The sequence below is a fragment of the Cydia splendana genome, chromosome 3 (genome assembly GCF_910591565.1).
Source record: "Cydia splendana chromosome 3, ilCydSple1.2, whole genome shotgun sequence".
NCBI lineage: Eukaryota > Metazoa > Arthropoda > Insecta > Lepidoptera > Tortricidae > Cydia > Cydia splendana.
The window spans coordinates 10,893,896-10,910,143 of record NC_085962.1 but is presented as its reverse complement, the minus strand read 5'-3'; the positions used below and the strand labels follow the sequence as shown (position 1 = coordinate 10,910,143).

Sequence of the window (16,248 nt, the reverse complement as noted above, 5' to 3'; positions counted from 1 at the left end):
GGTTAAAAGGAAATTATTCGTTGTGAATGATCGTGAACGTTTACAAAAAACAAATTATTTGGCGTTTGTTAAAAACGAACGGGCAAGTGTGCACTTGTACTTGTTATAAACTAGCGCTTGGGAACCTTCCTTGCTATAACATAAGAGAAGTCTAAACACACAGACCAGAGGCCTGAAGATCAAACCCCAGATGATTGATGAAATCAAAGAGAAGATATATTAAAAAAAAAACTCTTCTTCAGTGAGGGAATTATCTACTAAGAAGTACTTAAACACCATAGAGTATAAATAAAGACAATACAACATGTGTGAGTTGGAACTGACCGATGACGAGCGGCGGGAAGGCGGTGAACACGAGGTTGTAGGTCATCATGTGTAGCTGGTCCATCATCACCGCCGACGAGAACCCGCAGTACAGCTGGTACCAGAACACGAGGAACACGAACGTCTGGAACACAACGAAGCTACATTATATGTAAACCATTCCATGATCTCAAACTTAGATCATTGACTGTCGCGGGGAGTGTACGGCCAAACCCGATAAGTTGAGCAAGTTTTAAATTAGAAGTCCCGTGAAGTTTTTGTTTCAATTAATAATTTGGTTTTAATTTAACTTATCTGGGGGCACGGCAGTGCCCCCGCCAAGTCGAGCGCGAAGCAAACACTGCCGTACCATCCTTTACTGGAACCATTTCGCCGCATTTTCAGGCCCCTATTTGAGAACCTCTGGATAAGACCAGAACGCAGAAATTTTGGTCATCCAGTAAGCTATAATCACATACTTAAAATCCAAAATTTCAAGTCTGTAGGTCATTTAGTTCCGAAGTTAAGCGAAAGCAAAGTTTCGCATTTATGACACTCACTCACTCACTCATGATCATCAGAATAGAACTAGTACTTCCCATAAACTCAGAGAGCTGAAATTTGGTACAGAGTTAGGATTTAATGGCCACACTAAGGGAAAACCTAAAAATATTGCAATATCAGTCACGTTTTAAAGATCTAAGAACTGCATAAGTAAGTTTGTAATCCCATATAAATATATGATATTACAAAGTTACTGTTGCAGTTCCTACAAATAGTAGGTAAAGTAAAGGTACACTACGATGAACGATGTGAGTATGAATGAAGATATGTTTAGTTATGATATGTGTATACATAGTATAGGTGTGAGTACCCGAAAAGAAGGACTGCCTACAAAAAGAGATGAGATCCCATCAAAAACATTACATGTAAAAAGGTACAAGTCTCGCAACGCTTTTACTACAAAAAAGTTTTGAGATGTAATGTGAAACCAAGTCGGTTATTTTAATCAGTGCTAGGGGGTGTTAAAACCGTATCAATAAGATATCTTTAATTTGTAATACATATAATGACTTGGCAATCCCACATAATGCTTTACTCGTACCGTACTCGTAAATATGTGTAATGCTCAAACTGCAATTAGCGCTAGCGTTATGTTCAATTAGAATTATTTTTAATAGGTGACGATGATACTTTTGTCATTATGCAGCCGTGCGATGGCCAAGTCATTACACGTATTACAAATTAAAGATATCTTATTGATACGGTTTTAACACCCCTTGGCACTGATTAAAATAACCGACTTGGATTCACATTACATCTCAAAACTCTTTTGTAGTAAAAGCGTTGCGAGGCTTGCACCTTTTTACATGTAATGTTTTTGATGGGATTGAGTTTTACCTTTTACAATTCAATTAGATGGTCGGTTACATTATCGACCACCTAAGAGCTAATTGCCACATAGGTCTGCTATTTATCATAGGACGAGATTAATTTAAGAGTACCGTTCCACTTAGGTTTTAAAACTAATACTACTCTTTGGTATTAAACTAAGAAGAGTTCGAATAAAATACAATAGTACATTATTGTCGAGGCTCGGAAGTAGCTACTTGCAGGCTGAGGATTCGTTTTAAACGGACGACCTTGGGAGTCCGTTTAATTGAATCCGAAGCCAGCAAGTAGCCTTCCAGCCGAGTCATATATAGTGCTTTTCTCAAAAATGGTGCAAGAAATATAAATATCATAGAAATATTTTACAAAAGCAACTTTCTTACGTATATATTTTCACAGAAAAAAGTAGAAACAATTGAAAAAATTAGCTTTGCCGCCTTTTTATTTTTTAATAAAAAAATAGAAGTGTATTTTTCTGCCGAAAATCCGCCAACCTATTTGAGACAGCTAAATAGTCGCGGTACTAATCATCTGTTTGGCTGTTTAATGGGCCTGTGCCTTCATTTGCTATGGCCATTTCAACTTTTTAAAAGTTTGGAACTCGACAAATAATGGAATTTGTATGCAACATTGCAGTCCCAAAATCGAGACTGCAATGTTTTTACCTTTTTAATTTTTGACTGACCATAAACTACGCGCTTCGCAACCTATTTTTTAAACGGCAAAGTCGACTTTGCCGTCCATTTTTGAGAAAAAGTTATTTATGAGATGTTCGATGACTCACAGCGTTCTTGAGGAAGAAGTAGAGTATCATCCTGGCGAGGCGGTCGTAGCACCAGTGGCCGTGCACCAGCAGCAGCCGCTCGACGAACTTGAACCGCGACAGCGCAAAGTCGGACGCCATCACTGCTTGCCTGCCCTCTTGCCCGGACAGCCCTGGGTACGAAATAGGGGTGTTAGTTGTATTGCAAGTGCGAAAAATAGGTAAAAATCGTTTAAAAACACACACAATATGCTAAAAATTCTTTCTTTAGGCGCACTTGTAATATGTATAATGAATCGCTTAATATAGACATTATTGTTCATAGTTTGTCCGTTTTCAAGAACAAAGTTCGGCATATTTTGATTGCTGGTAATTGAAAATTGTTTCTAGTAATATTTTGCATTGTTTTCTTACTTTATTTGCATGTAGTATTCACAACTATACCTTCGGGTAATTTATAATTAAGTAACCTACTTTTCATTGTAATAGTTAACTTAGTAACATGAAACTTTAGGCCTATTTTTAGTCATTTTTGTAAGACTTATTTGTAAAAGGCTGTTTGTTTTCTATATAAATAAAAAAATAAAAAAAGCTTTAAACATACCAACACCGACGTCCGCGGTCTGTATCATGGATACATCGTTGGCTCCATCCCCGATCGCGAGCGTCGTCACTCCCAGCTCCTCCTTCACCGCCTGCGAAGTAATAGCAGATTGCTACACCGCAGAGATAAAGGAATACTAAAACATATACGTTTATAGTACATTATTGTCGAGGCTCGGAAGTAGCTACTTGTAGGCTGAGGATTCGTTTTAAACGGACGACCTTGGGAGTCCGTTTAATTGAATCGGAAGCCAGCAAGTAGCCTTCCAGCCGAGTTATATATAGTGCTTTTCTGAAAAATGGTGCAAGAAATATAAATATAATAGGAATATTTTACAGAAGCAACGTTCTTACGTACATATGTATTTGCACAGAAAAAAGTAGAAACAATTGTAAAAGTTTGCTTTGCCGCCTTTTGAATACATCAAAGTAGTTTTTATGTTGCTGGATTCGTCAGTCTATGCGTCCAAAGTTAAAACGGCCGTTTTTGTTTTGAGTTCCTAGATCGACGAATCCAGCAGCATAAAAACTAGTTTGATGTATTCAAAAGGTACTTAAATACACAATACAGTACGTAGCGGCCCCCTTTTTTTAAATACCTGTCGTTAAATTTAAATAATCACGGTTAATTTGCAGTGTCGCTAGTGTGCACGTTGATGGGCTCTTAATCGTCAAGTTCAAATATTTCACATTTAATTTATCATAAAATGTAAAGCGTCATCACCCGCGATGGATATACGTCGGCCACCAGCAGGACGGTACCTTCACGATGTACGCCTTCTGCAGCGGCGTGGCGCGGCAGCACAGCACGGCGGAGCAGCGGCGCGCGAGCGTGAGGAACGGCGCCACCAGCCCCGAGCGCCGGTCCAGGATGTACGTCAGCGTAGCCCGGCCACCTGCAGGACGGTACCTTCACGATGTACGCCTTCTGCAGCGGCGTGGCGCGGCAGCACAGCACGGCGGAGCAGCGGCGCGCGAGCGTGAGGAACGGCGCCACCAGCCCCGAGCGCCGGTCCAGGATGTACGTCAGCGTAGCCCGGCCACCTGCAGGACGGTACCTTCACGATGTACGCCTTCTGCAGCGGCGTGGCGCGGCAGCACAGCACGGCGGAGCAGCAGCGCGCGAGCGTGAGGAACGGCGCCACCAGCCCCGAGCGCCGGTCCAGGATGTACGTCAGCGTAGCCCGGCCACCTGCAGGACGGTACCTTCACGATGTACGCCTTCTGCAGCGGCGTGGCGCGGCAGCACAGCACGGCGGAGCAGCGGCGCGCGAGCGTGAGGAACGGCGCCACCAGCCCCGAGCGCCGGTCCAGGATGTACGTCAGCGTAGCCCGGCCACCTGCAGGACGGTACCTTCACGATGTACGCCTTCTGCAGCGGCGTGGCGCGGCAGCACAGCACGGCGGAGCAGCGGCGCGCGAGCGTGAGGAACGGCGCCACCAGCCCCGAGCGCCGGTCCAGGATGTACGTCAGCGTAGCCCGGCCACCTGCAGGACGTACGCCTTCTGCAGCGGCGTGGCGCGGCAGCACAGCACGGCGGAGCAGCGGCGCGCGAGCGTGAGGAACGGCGCCACCAGCCCCGAGCGCCGGTCCAGGATGTACGTCAGCGTAGCCCGGCCACCTGCAGGAAGGTACCTTCACGATGTACGCCTTCTGCAGCGGCGTGGCGCGGCAGCACAGCACGGCGGAGCAGCGGCGCGCGAGCGTGAGGAACGGCGCCACCAGCCCCGAGCGCCGGTCCAGGATGTACGTCAGCGTAGCCCGGCCACCTGCAGGAAGGTACCTTCACGATGTACGCCTTCTGCAGCGGCGTGGCGCGGCAGCACAGCACGGCGGAGCAGCGGCGCGCGAGCGTGAGGAACGGCGCCACCAGCCCCGAGCGCCGGTCCAGGATGTACGTCAGAGTGCGCCCGTCCACCACCAGCGCGCGCCCGCCCGGCCCCAGTGGGGCGCTTAAGTACGCCTTGATCGTAGACTCTGCTTGGTCCTGTCAAACAAAGAACATCATTCGAATCAACATCGATCGATGGGGGCGAGCCGGCCACCTCAGCGACAGCAACTATCACCATTCGAGCCGAGATTTAACGCCTTAAGGCGGCGGTCGACAACCTGCGGCCCGCGGGCCGCATGCGGCTCGTGAAACTGTCACTTGCGGCCTGCGAGCCTCTCTGGCTATGTAATATTGAGAAACGACAATGTCTGATAAAGTCATAAATATTAACAAAGTGCGGCCCGCGTCAACTTACTCATCGTTAACTACGCTACTAAAACTATGCAAAAAAAGGTTGCCGACCGCTGCCTTAAGGCATTCTCTACCACTCAACCATAGCGCAAAACATAAATACTGATTAGGCTTCAAGTTCCCTTATCGTCTTGTCGCGTCTACCTACCCCTAGTCACTCCCCGTCCCCTACCGACTGCGCCACTTAACACAACATAAATTTTAAAGATAAGTCCTTATGTCTTGCGATTTACTGAATACAGTCTACGAGACGTAACATCATGAAAAAAAAACAAGGTGATGATTTTTACTTGGAACATCCATTTATAAACACAACGCCGCACCGAGACTATGCTGTTCCCGTTTAATGGCCGTTACGTATGTTACTGATCGGCACCCACGTAAAGTCCGCACGAAGCGAGGGACATCCTCATATTTCAAAACTTTCCAACTAACCATATCTCTCGAGTAGTACCGTCTTCACCATATGCCCGTGCCCAGGGCCCCCATCCTCAGGGGGCCCCGAAGGACAGACAGAGTATATTTGATTACCCATAATAAATAGAAGATCATAGGTGAAAAGAGTTAGTTTAATTCGCTTTCTTTACTTTCCAAAAGGGCCCCAAATTCTTATGAGCTCAAGGGCGCCAGCATAGTTTAAGACGGCCCTGCTCTCAACATACAGGGTCCGAGTACCAGATGTTGATGGCCGTCTCTGGTTTACGCAGGCTGAGGAGCACACACATTGCGAGTTGAGCACACACATTGCCGGAAGTTTTCCTATGACCTGTTATATTAGCTGACCTTGTCTCTCGACATAAGATGGAGCAGCCTGTCTCTCTGTGAGAACAGCGCCGCCGAGTAGGCAATGTTGATGGCGGTCTCAGGCTTGTCCCCCGTCAGCACCCACACGATGATCCCGGCGTCCAACAAGGCCCGCACGGTGCGGGGCACATCTTCCTGGAGACGGTCTTCGACGCCCGTGGCTCCGATCAGCGTTAAAGCGCTTTCGAGGCGAGCGAGCGATTCGCGAATGCGCTTCTCGCGACCTGACAACGAGTGGAAATCTCAATATATAAAACTTGTCTGTTATGTTTTGTAGTAGGCTCGGAAATATGAAACATAATATTTTTCAATTTGTTGTTGAGCATGTTTTGTATTTCAATTCCTATAAGAGTACAATGGGGTTTCTACATGGACCAACTGGAAGAAGCGAAGGCTAAATAATGTATTATCCTAAAATTCTAATAGACCGATTAAAATTTCGAAGGTTTTTTTACTTTTTTTAAAACTTTCATTGGAAAAACGTTACAAGACAAACGTACCCTCTCCCATCTCGGAGGCGCGCTGGTGCGAGGCGAGCCACTCCTCCCACTGCGCGGAGTTCATGACGCGCTTGGCCATCACCAGCGTGCGCAGCCCCGCGCGCGAGTACTCGGTGAGCAGCGCGCGCGTGCGCTCCAGCGCGGCCGCCTCCGCCGAGCCCGCCCGCGCCGGCGTCAGCGCGCTCAGCACCGTGCTGTCCGCGCCCTTCACGTACAACACCACCTGTACACATTGGGTACATTTCCTTTGTATACTCACACTTTAACATAAAATTAGGCGATTGATTATAATAGGAGAAACCACATTTTAGTGTCAGAAATAGCTCGACATGCGCAAGAAGTGTCTGTAGAAAAACAAACCTTTTAGTTATTAATTTTGAGCCTTTTCTTGAAAGTCAAGATTTGCAACAAACTTTCTTATATAATATATACAGTGGAACCTGGATAATTGCAATCTCAAGGGACCGGCCATTTTTTGTCAATTAACCAGGTTTTCCATTTAAGCAGGTCGTGTCAATTAACGAGGTTCAAAAAATCGTTGTGTCAATTATAGAGGTTTTCATTAATAGAGGTTGCGTTTTGACAAATTTATTTTATGGAGGTGCAAATAACCATTAAAAGTAGATTTACACGCTTAAATTCTGGGTTTCTGGTCTATATATTGCTTCTGTCTATACTTGTACTTTTACACTACATTCATTACCACTTTATTTTCTTATTAATCATTTGGGTTTAAAAATTCCCTTGAATTGTAGAAGAAAGTTTAATTAGAATGTAAAAAGCATACTTTGTTTTTGATTAAATCAAAACTATTTCACCTACTACAGGCTGTGATAGATACCCAATAAATAAATTGAATTCTGGATGAAGATATAAATAAAATGATCATTGCTATTAAAATATTGTTTCTGCTGCATACAACTACATTATTTCAATTACAGATTTAATAAGTAAGACTCGTTTCAATAATAGAGGTAAAAAGAAAAGCAAACATAACGGATTTTTTTAGCACAGTGTCAATTATAGAGGTCTTAGTTGCGATGTGGTCAATTATAGAGGCAAAATTACGAAAAGCACTAAATTTCTAAATGGCAATTATAGAGGTTCCAAACTTTCAATTATAGAGGCCTTTTGGTCTCAAGGGACCGGGGCCGGACTTTTGGTTGCAATTATTGAGGTTTTCCATTTATCCAGGTGCCAATTAACCAGGTTTCACTGTAGTATACCATTTACGTCGGACATGCAGTAGGTATACGAGTTCGCTTCATCAAAATTTTAAGTTGAAACCCTCAAGTCTCTCTCAAATTTGAGGAGTATTACGCCCGGTGTCGGTACTGCCCACTCACCTGCCCCTGCGGGTCGCGCAGCGCCACGCTCATGCACTTGCGCGCGGCGTCGAACTGCTGCACGCGCAGCACGCGCAGGCGCGCCAGCTCGCCGCGCACGCCGACCTCCACCTCGTTGGGCGCGCGCGAGCGCAGTTCGTACCCGTAGGCCAGCGCCGCCTCCGCCAGCGCCAGCTCGTCGGGACTCTCCGCCTCGAAACGCACCGTCTTACACAAGAAACGTGAACAGTACAATTTATTTCCTCGGTTCATGCTGCTGCAACTCTTCAGGGCAAGTTATTAATATAAACTCTCCGAAATGTAGAAAATTAGCTGTGATGTCTGAGTAGATCGAATAACTTACGCTTCATCTATAGCAGTGACCCAGATGACATATTGATTGAATAATCACAAAAATTCCTAAAACTGTTTCAGTTTTTCAGTTGTAATAAGAATGAACTATATTAAATTTTAATAAGAATAAATTAATACTTTATAGGGGAAAAACTTAACACACCTAGCAACTACCAGGAAAAAAAATATATATTTTTTTGTGTTGGTACTTGGGTTGCCAACCGTACTATATAATATATATTGTACTATATTTCGGCCTTGCGTACTATATATTTTTAGGAAACAATATAGTACGCAAAAATACTATATTTCGATGGGTCCTTACGCTGTGCTTTTTTTTTTCATAAATATGAAATAACAATAACTCTCACAATCTCGTGACTCGTGACGTGAAGTTTCATAAGTTTGTAACTTTGCATCGACGAAATGAATTGAAATATTATTCCAAACTACTTAAGAAATGGATGACCAAAATGATAATCTGATAATGATAAAAGTAATAAGGATTATAATAGGAACAATGGGTCGGCCTAAAGCAAAGGGGGTGCAAAAAAAGACAAGAAAAGTTTTTTTTGACTAAAAGTGCAAAATATATAGGAATCGTAGAAAATTTTCAATCAAAACGCTAAAATAAGCATGTTTTGTAGGAAAAACTTTTGTCTAAAATCGAAAATAGCCAAGATCAAGATTTTTCCCAACTTTCGGGTCAAGATATTTGACCAGAAAGTTGGGAAAAATCTAGGACTTGGAAAATTTCGATGGATGATGTGTCATTACAACACCTATTTTTTTTTATGTGTTATCGATCGTAGAGAATACGCTAAAATAAGCATGTTTTCTCTTGACTCGAAAGTTGGGATATTGACCTGAAAGTTACTGTGTAATCACGTTTTTTGGGTTGTTGAAAAAAAAAATACCTCAAAGACTAAGGCGGGGAGCAAAGCTTCGACCTACCCTACCCATATCCAAGTCGGCTCTGCCCAGGAAGGTCTTGCTCGCTCGCTGCCACTGGCTTCAAATATTAAAATATAAAGTTCAACAACTCGGCCATTTTTGACTTTAGAGAAAAGTTTTTCCTACAAAACAATGACAAAACTTGCTTATTTTAGGGTATTCTCTAGAACAGGGGTCTCCAAACCCCGGCCCGCAACGCGTTCTAATCCGGCCCGCCGACACCCAAAGCGAGTGCCCACTGTCCTCCCGCGGGAGCCAGGCTCCAGGGGTTCAGCATTCATTGAGTGTGGAACTGTCCCTAACAGCAGCAACCAGACACCCTCCCCCGGCGCAAAAACCGACGGTGGCTTGCGCGAAAGTGTTTGGAGACCCCTGCTCTAGAATAACACAATAAAAAATAGGTGTTATGATGACACAACATCCATCGTAATTTTTAATGTCCTAGATTTTTCTCAACTTCCGGGTTAAATATTTCGGCCATTTTTGATTTTAGAGAAAAGTTTTTAAGTAAAAGATGCTTATTTTAACGTATTCTCTACGATAACATCATGAAAAATAGGTGTCATAATAACATCACTCTAATGAGTGCTGCAACTTCTTTGCTTTAGTCCAACCCATGATTTTACACACGCCTACTGACACACGCGAGATTGGGCATATTACTTTTCATTCATTTTTGTATTAATTATTGTATTTTTAACCATCTCCTTAACTGTACTATATTTTCTTTCAGTGTACTATATATTTTATATGTAATTTTGCAAAATACTATATTTCACTCCTAAAAAGTTGGCAACCCTAGACTTGGTACCGACAGTTGAATGAAAATAAACATTTTGAAAGGTTCTAATGTATTTATTTATCATTAATTATATCAGCTAACGCGGCATTCAGAATTATCTGAACCGGCGTTAAGAGAACGCGTAAATTTTTCGAGTGACTACCGGTCGGTCCTACGTTACTAAACAATGCCGTGGTTGACCCGCGAGCGTTGTAATCTGATCCCTATTCAAGAGATATTTAATGTTAACGTTAAAATAACTAGTAATCATTGTTACTCCATTCTAGCGCATAACAAAAATTTAACACAACACAAAAAGCTTGAAGATTAGTGAACCTGTTGGTCGGCACTAGTGCTGGGCTCGCTGGCGCTGTCCTCGCCGCGCACGAAGGGCAGGCGCGCCAGCTTGAAGCGCAGCGGTGACGTTGTGGACGGTGGCGGCGACGGCGTGGTAGACCGCGACTCTGTCAACCGCGCGTACCTGTAGCAAATTCGTGCAAATTGTCAAATACCTTAAATAATTTCAATTATACATCTCAAAAAAAGGGACCTAAATAATTGTTGACAATACAAAACATACCTAAGATACGACGCCGAGCAATGTACTTAAACACCGTCGAAATGAAGGTCCCCTTTCATAAATAACTGCACATCTGTATGTGCACAACAAAATATATACGGGGCCTGATTAAATAATAAAGCATATAATTATATGTATTTCGTTTCGGCTCCTGTTGTGCTCTTATAGCTAAGGACATGGCAGTCATGGGCCCATTTTATGTTTCTAATATAGATATTTAAAAAAAATTTTGGCTACAAAATAAAACATAAGCACCATTTATTTAACTACAAAACACATTGTTTGACCCACGAAATAAAGTAAACCAAGTGGAAACTTGAAAAGCTTTAAGTTCTGTATAAATAATTAATGTGAATTCGCAAACATGATGCCCACTAAAACGACTTAGATCAAAGTGGTTTGTTTTCTATAAAGTGTTGTAGTTATCATAGTTATGTATATCATTCAAGAAATACCTGTGCGAGCACGTTACAATAAGCGAAGCATAGAGTTGTGAATCATCATCATAGGCCTTTCAGACTATACAAACAGTGTCAGGCAGGGCGACAACGTTTTTCATGGCTGTATAAGCCAATACGGGAGCAGCAACCACGACCGCAAAATAGGCAGGTGAAGTGTGTACGTGGCGAACAGATGTCGGGCTGATGACGCTTGGCTCGCTTACTTGCGAGTGTCTTAAACCAAGCGTCATCGTGGATTTTGCGACCGTCGAACACCAGTTTGCGCCACTTAACTCTGTCCTCGGCAAGCTCCTCCCATTTATGAACCGGGATGTTGAAGGAGTGCATGTCTCGCATGGCGCAGTCCTTATGCCGTAGCATCGGCCGACCGACACTTCTTTTGGCGTCAGCTATGGCGCCAAGCAAAACACGCCGCGGCAAACGAGAAGGTTGCATTCGATGCACATGCCCCAGCCAGCGTAAGCGTCTCTGCTTTAGCAGCGCAAAGAGGCTGGGCAGCTGAGCAATCTCAAGGACCCTATCCTTCCAAGATATGCCCAATATGTTCCGGATGCAGCGCATGTGGAAAGCGTTGAGACGACGTTCGTGTTTGGCATACGATGTCCAGGTCTCAGCCCCGTACAAGAGTATGCTCAGCATGCACGTTTTATAGACAACCATCTTGGTTTTCCTGGTTAGATGTTTATTTTGCCATACTCTTGCACTCAACTTCCTAAACATCGTTGCGGCTTTTCCGATTCGAACGTCGATTTCTGCATCCGGTGAGAGATTGCTAGTCACAGTCGACCCGAGATAACAAAACTTGTCGACTGACTCCAGCGGTGCGCCATCCAACAGGATTGTCGGTATTTCCGCACACCCTTGAGCCAGTAAAACAGTTTTCCGGGGATTGATAGTCATAGAGAACAGAGTACAGGCACGAGAAAACATGTCCATAATAGTTTGAAGCTCAAACTGCGATGTCGCGATGAAGGCTGCGTCATCAGCAAAGAGCAAGCTATCAACGAATAAATCGTCTCGTTTTCGCTTAGATTTGAGAAGGGAAACGTTGTAAAGTTTTCCATCAGCCCTCGCAGATGGATACCCTGTTGGTCGTCACCGAAAGCAGTTTTCAGCAGTAACGAAAAGAAGATACCAAACAGGGTAGGCGCCAGTACGCAGCCTTGCCAAACTCCTCTACGCATAAAGAACGGGTCAGACACGGTACCGTCAAACACTAAAGCTCCTTGCATACCCTCATGAAAGGACTTCACAAAACTCAAAAGAGTTTTCGTGGGCATCCTATATGTTCCAGTACGGAATAAAGCCCTTCTCGGCTAACTGTGTCCAAGGCCTTATTCAGGTCAACGAATGCGACCACCAGAGGTGTTTTCTGCTCTCTACACTTTTCTTGGATTTGCCGAAGTGTAAAGATCATGTCCGTTGTGGAACGCTGGACACGGAATCCACACTGACTTTCGTGATATACGCGATTGGCAAGTTGTTGTAGTCTTGATAGTACTACCCTACCGAATAACTTGCCTACAATACTAAGGAGGGAAATGCCCCGGTAATTGTTGCAATCACCGCGGTCTCCCTTCCCCTTGTACAACGTGACGATGTTAGCATCGCGCATATCCTGTGGGAATTTTCCTTCCTCTCAGCATTTCCACAACAGACTATGCAGAATTGGACCTATACACTCGAGCTTTATGATGTCAGCTTGAGTGCCATCACTGCCTGGACTCTTTCCGCGTTTCAGCTGCTTTACAGCCCTATGAAATTCCTCTATAGAGGGTGGTGCATCTAGTTCGAACCCAAATGTTAGTTTTGGCGTGTGTACTCAGGCCTCTGAGTCAATAGCAATCGGATTCGAATAGAGTTCGGTGTAGTGTTCCACCCATCGTCCGAGTTGACGGCAGCTATCGGTTATGACAGTACCATCCACTTCTTTAAGAGGGGCTGTCTTCTTAGGCACAGGACCTAGAACCTGCTTGATACTCGAGTAAACACCGCTGAAGTTACCGGCGTCGACGCACTTTTGGATATTCGTGCACACATTCGTCCAGTACACATTCGCGAAGTGTCGTGCATGGCAGTGCAATGTCGACTTGGCGTTCTTTAGGTTTTCCCGTGTTTCCGGTATGGGCTTCATGCGGTGTTTCAGTGCAGCTTCACGCTTGGAGTCAAGAAGAGGTTTTAAATGCTCTTGAGTTTTCAGCGAACCAATCCTGGGTCTTAGTTTCCTGGTAACCGAAAACTGAGCAGGCAGTGTCTGTCAGCATCGTTCTGACGCTCCTCCACATGTCGTCTAGTTGTACAAGTACATTATCACTCCAGGTTGATTGCGCGCTTCTTACCAACTCCCCAAATTCACTGACCATCTCGTCATTCCTGGTATTCAGAATATTTACTTTCTTTTTACCAGGAGGTCTGGACGAATGGATTTTCGTCTGAGTGAAGGCAACGCGCGCTACCACTAAGGAGTGATCGGTGTCACATTCTGCACTGTGAAAGGTTCTGGTGTGGAGTGTTTCGCGTAGGTCTTTCTTTCTGGAGAGGATCACATCCAGCTGATGCCAATGACCCGAGCGAGGGTGTTTCCATGAAACCTTGCGAGATAATTTGCCCTTAAAATATGTATTGGTAGGTTTCTAGAACAAAACTCTAGCAGACGCTGGCCATTTTCGTTTTGTTTGCCGATACCATGTTCACCAATACAGTTCAGCCACGCATCACTGTCTTGACCGATTCTGGCATTAAAATCGCCTAGTATATATAGGCGATCGGAGGATTTTACACCGCGCACTGTTTCATGGAGCTGATCGTAAAATTGGTCCTTGGCCTCGTCCGTATCAACGGACGAGGCCAAGGACCAATTTTACGATCCAACACTACCATCAGGTAGTGTTGGAGCGTACGCGGAGATGACTTTAATGTAGCCGCTGGTTGTGTTAACTCGCAACACCATTATGCGCTCGGAGACGCCACGAGCCTTTTCGATTGCTTTAAGCAAATCGTTACGAACGGCGAAGCCAACACCGTGCTCACGAACAGCATTAGCCCCCTTACCTCTCCAGAAGAACGTGTATTGCGCCTCGCGCAGTGAGCCTTCATCAGGTAGCCTGGTTTCTTGTAGGGCTACTATTGCTATGTTAGTGGATAGGGCAAATATACTTCCAGTTACCGACGTACTCCGCCAGTACGAAAAAGTCAGCGAGTTTGTGTATCTTGGGTCGTTAATAACCTGCGACGGTGGCAGCACTGACGAAATACGCCGTAGAGCTGGTATGGCTAAGAGTGCTATGGCTAACCTTGACAAGATCTGGAGGAACAGAGGTATTCGACGTACGACTAAGGTGCGATTGGTTCGAGCTCTTGTCTTCTCGATATTTATGTACGGTGCCGAAACTTGGAGCCTGAAAAGCTGTGATGTGGCTAAGATTGACGCTTTTGAAATGTGGTGTTGGCGAAGACTGCTGCGTATACCTTGGACAGCTAGAAGAACTAACATCTCTATTTTGGAAGAACTCAGTATTACCACACGGCTCTCCGAAACATGCCATGAACGAACCCTTAGATTTTTCGGACACATTATGAGATCATCAATGCATGATATGGAGAAGTGTATCATCTTGGGGCGAATGAATGGTAAACGCGCTCGGGGTGGGGCTCGTAAGAGATGGTCTGACGCCATGAAGAAGGCGAGTGGCGGCAGCCTGCACCGTGCAGTTCACTTGGCTTATGACCGCAATCAGTGGGGACATGTTGCATGTGGTCGCGATCCTCAGCATTGAGGGAACGAGGAAGAAGAAGATTGCTATGTTAAGCCTATCTAATTCCATGCTGATTACAGCCGTCTTACGCAGGTCGCATGCGTTGCTGTTACTTGAGCCTCCCACGGTGTCCGTGAGGCCTGTCCTCATAGTACGGACATTCCATGTCGCAATGCGCATGGATAAGCGGGTTGTATTATTTCTTTTTGACTGTTCTGCAGGTGAAGTACGTTACGACGCCGATCGTCTAGTTGAAGGCTAGTGCTCCCTACACCCAAAAGGAGCAAACCGGCACCGAGGCGGATCAGTACCTAACTGACCGGGGGCTGCCCGGCTTAAGCGGGCGGTAACTGATCAATACGATGGACCCTCCCACTGTCAGGAGACACCCCTGGCGTCCTAACTTACGCCTATCTGTTTGGACTTATTACTGGTCACTGCCACTCCCCGTGTTGTTTTCCACGCGGCAAACCATCGTGGGTGAAGTTTCCTCTCCACAGACACTGCATCGCCTGGGACACAAACAAAGAGACACAGGGTTGCCCAAGACCTGTGGCTCTCTCTCGACCTCACCGACTAGATCCGCGGGAAAGACAAGTCAATACGCGCGGAGTCGGGTTGGCTGCAGGTGCATAACAGCTGGCACCGAGCCGGGTTTGTTTCAAGTTTTCCTTCTCTGTTGCTATCTCTTCCGTTAAACAGCAGGAGGACCACGTGCAGGCGAGATAAGCTGGGACACAAAGATGTTATTCGTGCCCCTCCCCAGAGTTGTGAATATCTAGACGAAAAATTACTATGTAGTGAGTAGTGACACTTCTTTTAAAAACATAGTACCTAGTGATACCTAGTGATAGTCCTCTCTCGGCAGTCGGGTAAGGCAAAGACGTAGGTAGGTACAAATGGTATTACTTAAGTGTGAAAAAAAAACTTAAAGCTGTGGATTGGTTGTTGATTTCCAGAAAGTCTGTACAAACTTTACAGACTTTCTGGAAATCAACAACCGTATTGATAGTGCTCTACGATTGTCGAAAACGTCGACACCGGGGTGCGTAGCCAACATGCCAATCGTTTACGCTCCGTAACGAACGAAACGCAACTGTCACTGTCGCATGAATATGGAAGAGTGATAGAGAAGCGTTTCGCTATCCTAGCGCAAGCGATTGTTACCTTGGCCAAAATGCACGATATAGCCATTAATTTTCCTGGTTTGATCATGTAGTAAAAGTGCTCAATAGGTATGACCTATATAAATATTCACCTCGTAAAATATGGCTAAGGGTTGAAAAACACAAGAGAAAACATGATAACTTGTTTTCTCTTCGAGGTGCCCTCAGGAGATATTGGGAATGAGGCCCAACGTCTACCTAGGACATATTCTTAATAACTTTCCTCGTAGAGTAGCAAAACACGTTACGTGTCGATGTTTTTCT

The 16,248-nt window shown here is 44.9% G+C and overlaps 1 protein-coding gene across 1 annotated transcript in view; it reads right to left on the bottom strand.

The window, feature by feature from the left end:
• The window catches only part of LOC134789373 (phospholipid-transporting ATPase VD), a 91,704-nt gene that overhangs the window by 11,146 nt on the left and 64,310 nt on the right, over window positions 1-16,248 (bottom strand). The window contains exons 5-12 of the mRNA XM_063760004.1: window positions 10,359-10,503; window positions 7,955-8,161; window positions 6,609-6,831; window positions 6,088-6,332; window positions 4,846-5,049; window positions 3,063-3,153; window positions 2,480-2,631; window positions 325-448 (exon numbers count right to left, since the gene is read on the bottom strand). Coding sequence (XP_063616074.1) covers window positions 325-448; window positions 2,480-2,631; window positions 3,063-3,153; window positions 4,846-5,049; window positions 6,088-6,332; window positions 6,609-6,831; window positions 7,955-8,161; window positions 10,359-10,503 — 1,391 coding nt within the window. The remainder of the gene's footprint in view (window positions 1-324; window positions 449-2,479; window positions 2,632-3,062; window positions 3,154-4,845; window positions 5,050-6,087; window positions 6,333-6,608; window positions 6,832-7,954; window positions 8,162-10,358; window positions 10,504-16,248) is intronic.